At 42.5% G+C, this 4,753-nt stretch overlaps 2 protein-coding genes and 1 pseudogene across 3 annotated transcripts in view; 1 reads left to right on the forward strand and 2 right to left on the reverse strand.

Annotated features, from left to right (window-relative positions):
• The window catches only part of SCAP (SREBF chaperone), a 56,860-nt gene extending 56,775 nt beyond the window's left edge, over nt 1-85 (reverse strand). Inside the window, exon 1 of the mRNA XM_011375332.2 lies at nt 60-85. The gene's annotated coding sequence lies outside the window, so the exon portion shown is untranslated. The remainder of the gene's footprint in view (nt 1-59) is intronic.
• Nucleotides 86-1,596: 1,511 nt separating this feature from the next.
• Nucleotides 1,597-4,753, reverse strand: part of ELP6 (elongator acetyltransferase complex subunit 6) — a 12,737-nt gene continuing 9,580 nt past the window's right edge. Inside the window, exon 7 of one of the 2 annotated variants that reach the window (XM_023520587.1) lies at nt 1,597-3,344. In XM_023520587.1, coding sequence (XP_023376355.1) covers nt 3,195-3,344 — 150 coding nt within the window. In that variant the 3' untranslated portion in view covers nt 1,597-3,194. Of the gene's footprint in view, nt 3,348-4,753 lie in introns of both variants that reach the window. The other variant, XM_011375334.2, reaches the window with a different exon arrangement.
• LOC111729600 lies at nt 1,821-1,940 on the forward strand (annotated as a pseudogene).

The raw sequence follows: 4,753 nt of genomic DNA on the forward strand, positions 1-4,753 counted from the left end.
TCCCTCCCCGCCGCCCGGCGGCCGCGCAGCTCTCCGCCCCTTCACCTCTCACCTCCTACCTTTCCCCTCCCGCTCCGTCGCCCCCCGCACGTGTTCCTAGCGGCGCGCGCATGCGTAGTCGAGCCCCGCCCCCGCGGCTCTCGCTCGCCCCCTGGCGGACGCCAGCCACCCAGCCCGGAGGAGGGGAAAGGTGGCGAGCCCCACGGAGCGAGACTTGGAGCCGAGGACTGCGCCAGGGCTTTTGACAACCCGTTCTAGAGAGTTATCAACATGCATAAGATGCCTATGTCCCCTATTTTATGACAAAAAAAGCAGCCTAGAAACATAAGAAATGCAGATGGAACAAGTAAATTAAGTCCATAAAATGAGTTTCCCTACAGCCTTTTAAAAAGATGTTTTATGAATACTGATGTTGAAAGATGTTCCTGCTAGTTCAAAATAAGCAGTAGAGTACGCTCTCGTGTTTGTTAAAAACAGGTCCAGAAGCGTCCAGGGGTGATACTGTTCTGACGGGTGGAGGATTACAGGTGTTGGGATTTTTGCATTTACTGATGGACATTTAACCATTTTCTACATGAAAGGTCTATTTGTTGTAATAGCAATAGCTAAGTCCACGGAGCATGTTACTCGTTGTTAGATGTTTGTTCTTTAGGATTGGTTGTGAGCAATCCGGGAACAACAGTCTGGAAACTTCATGCTTAAGCAAGGAGCAGAGGGCCTGGATGGCGGCATCTGGCTATTGTCTTTAAATAATTACCAGAATAGCCACCTGGTAGTTCAGTTTCAACATTCAAGAATGTGTAAGCAGTCTTTTGTTGGTTTTGTCCTCCGGTTGTTAACTGATTAACTTCCAACCTCTTCCTTCCACCCTCTAGCCTGCTGTAATTTAGGACATTTCAGAAATTTCTCGTCATTAGCAAAATTCAACCTTACTTCAGATTGCTTCCTATGAGAATGATAAAATCAAAATTTTTTTTTTCTAAATGGAGTTTAGAGGTCATCAAGAAGTGATAATCCCCCATACTTAAGCTTCCATACTGGGTCAACCCTCATGAAAATCTTGAAAAATAGAGGCTAGGTCTATTTCACAAGGAAGAAACCTTCCTCCAGAAGAGAGATTCACCCAAGGTCATTCTAATAACTGAATGGATGACCACGGTCTGGGATGCAGGACTCTGGGTTCCAGCCCACTGACCAGATGCCTCAGCCTGTCATGGATGCAGAGAAGGGTGTTTCATAATGATACAGGTCTGTCTTTGCAATAGTTTGCACTAATGATCATGTGCACCATGAATTAAGCTTTAGCGATAGCAGCTGGCAACGTGATAAAGTGGAAAGGCTTTATCACATTGCTTCAGGGCCAGACTCCTCGGATCTGGATCTAGGTTCTGACACGCAGCAGCAGCTGCTCTGTGGCCAGGAAAGTTAACCTCATGGAACCTTGACTTACGTGTCAGGTTCCAAGATGCAACCAAATACACCGACCTCTGTGGTTTTTGAAAAAAATAAATAAATCTGTGTGAACACATGTAAAATGTCTAGATTCCAATAAATGGTAGCCATGACACAGTCACTAAAAATATTTCAATCTCCAAGTTGTATTAATATTCATTTAATGCCTTTATCACCTGTTAAGTTCCTACCACGTGTCGGAGACGAGGGAAACAGTTCATTCTCTGAACTAGAGTAGGTGTCTCAGTTGAACAAAACCTTACAGGCAACATAAGGGTTACTACAGATCATACTAGCAGCCATTATTCATGAGGCACTAATGACTTGGCTCCTTGTCAGAAATGGGCTTTACATATTATTACCTCATAGTCTACGGCCATGCCACCCTGAACGCGCCTGATTTTTGTCTGATCTTGGAAGCCAAGCAGGGTCAGGCCTGGTTAGTACTTGGATGGGAGACCACCTAGGAAGACCAGGTGCTGTAGGCGTAAAAAATAAAAAATAAGGGATTGTAAGTTGACAAGGTCCTTGCAATCTATGAGGTCAACCAAGGGTTGCCTCACCTAAAAAAAAATTTAAAAAACAGTACTAAGCCTGACGCAAAAAGTAACTATAAATAAAGACTAATGACTAAGACAAAAATTTTAATTACTTCCAAAAAGTTACCTAACCTTGACCAATGCAAGTCCTAACTTGGAATAAAAAAAGCAGTAAAAATTTCAAAGCATATAAAAGGCAGCAAGTTCCTCAATACTGCTTGAGGCATATCCTGTTCTAATGTGTAAAGCTTACTAGGCTAGCAGATAAAAAAAAAATTACAGATCATCTTTACTCACAAATATAGATGGCATATCATAACGAATCTCAATAATAATTCATTTTAAAATCTTAACAAGCCTAACATGAACAGCAGGTTACAGAAAATACAACAAATAACAGTAAGACGAGACTGTAAGAGGAACTCAAGTCTCATACAACAGAGAGAGAAGTGTTACCATGCTCATCACATACACAGGAAAAATTGTGCTTTACACCAATGAAGCCGATGAAGTCCACAAACCCAGTGATTGCTGGTTAAGAACTTAAAATGAGGGCAGGAGGCTGACAGAGAACATTTCTTTCTCTTTTCCCTCTTCAAGCTTATTTTTTTAAAACTGATTTGATCATTAACATTTTAAAATTAATTACTATATGAAATGCTTCCCATTCCCTTAAAAAGAGAAGTTAAATACCTTCACATCATTCTTATTTAACAAATTTTAAAATGCTGATTAAAGTTATACAAGGGAAAAATAAGCAAGCTTGGTATCATTATTGGCAGATGTTAACATCTAAAAAAAGGGAAAAAAATCTAAAAAAAGTCAAGAATCTCCGTCAGAAAATTATTAGTTTATAAAAACTGTAGGATGTTAAAACTTTTATTAAAAAAATTGCATCCCTATTTCAGAAGCACCACAGAAAGATCAACAAAATCAGGTAAGCCCTTTTCCAGTAACTAAAAGCATTTAATAAGAGGTATTAATCTCTCCATTAGTTTTTTTTTTAAGTATACAATTACGGTTTTTAAAAAACAACGAAAGTCTCTGAAGAACATTTTATAGAGCTTGATAAAATGCTGGTGAAATTCATTTTACAGAATGAGGGCCAGCCCACACCTGAACTCAGAGAGCCCAGGTCAGGGAGTAGACTCTAAAAAGCCATCACTCCTCACTTGCCATGGGCCTCCCTCCTTCCGCCTTTATTTACAGCACTCGTAACTGCACGTCACTTCTCGATTCTGTTGACTGTCGGTCTCCTCCACGGGAACGTCGTCTCCTTGAGGGCAGGTATGTTTTGCCACTCTCATGCCCACAGTGCCTAGAGCGGCCTGCCGTACACGATGTGCTCGGGATCTGCTGAATGAAGGAATTGAACATGCTAAGGAAACAAGTACTTGCCCCCATCCTCAAACAGGTATAGTATATAAAATTTATAACAGCATAACTTATAATTACAAAAACCAGAACCCACATGCCCAGAGACTAACCAAATTAGCATATAATGACTCCATAAATGATGAATAGCCATTAACCATTAAAAATTTAGTCAAAACATTTACAGGTTAAGTGAAGAAACATAATAGCAACATTTATAGCATGGATAAAATGTTTTGTGGTGCTTGCCCATTCAGAACTAAACTGTAGCTCAAAAGAAGCTTGTATAAGTACTGAAGTATTAATAAAAGAATCATTAGATTCTTGAATAACTACTTTTTCTTAAGTTACTGACACTCATAATTTTCAAATATTCAATCGGACTGCAATATTTTCGGGGGAAAAAAAAAGCAGCTACTGTTTCAGTGGAGGGGAAGGGTGATTAATGGTCTTTTTTACAAAGACCAAAAATGTAATAAAGTTGAACTGAAACGTCCTTAGTCATTGCAAAGCAGCATTTTTCATTTTAAAAATCAAATCCACTGTGATATAATTTACATACAATAAGATATACCCATTTAAGAGAATACCCCTGGTCCACTCTGAGGTGGCCCACTGAGGAGCAGTGTGGGGCATGCTGGGCCAAGAGCCCACCTCCTATGGTCCTCACAGGTGAGAGGGGTGCTGGCTCCTCACGCCGTCCTGCCTGGCAGCAAGAACACGCTTTACCCCTCTCAGCAAGGCCATGTACACGGAGCCTCATGTGACAGCTGCTGGGGTGCCAGGCCCTTGATGGCTAGGTCTCATCAGCATATGGGCCAGGCATCATAGAACCGGGGGCAGTCAAAGCCATGGACAGGCGCCTGCTCGGGATTCCATGAAGGTCCGTCGGCAACGTGGACTTTAGCATCAGGCCTGGGTTACCTACAGCCTTGCATGTCCCTCTAACCCTCCCTGAGCCTGTTTCCTCACTGCGCCTGAGGGGAAAATACCTTTGTAAGACAAAGGGGTAAATTAAATGAGACAATCCATGAGAAGCCACATGTGGGAACTCCCTTCCTACAAGCCATAACTGTCCTAGCTGTCTCCTTGGACACCTGCCATTGAGGACTGTCTCCTGGCTGGCACATTCATACCCTCTCTGGCTCTGAAAGGCATGACCAAAACAGGCAGCTGTGGTAAAGCACATTTACATGGACAGCTCCAAAGGAACCTTTCGCCCAAGTTCAACGTGCAGCGTCTCTCTCGGCAGCGGCGGGCTGCAGATTCCTCATGTTTTCTGAGCAGGGCCCAGTGGGACAAAGGCACACTGTCATAGCACTACTCGACCACCCTTGGGTCACAGTGGCTGCCAGTCCCACCTGAAATACCACTAAGAAGGTGTAAAG

This window comes from Pteropus vampyrus, unplaced genomic scaffold, assembly GCF_000151845.1.
Source record: "Pteropus vampyrus isolate Shadow unplaced genomic scaffold, Pvam_2.0 Scaffold271, whole genome shotgun sequence".
NCBI lineage: Eukaryota > Metazoa > Chordata > Mammalia > Chiroptera > Pteropodidae > Pteropus > Pteropus vampyrus.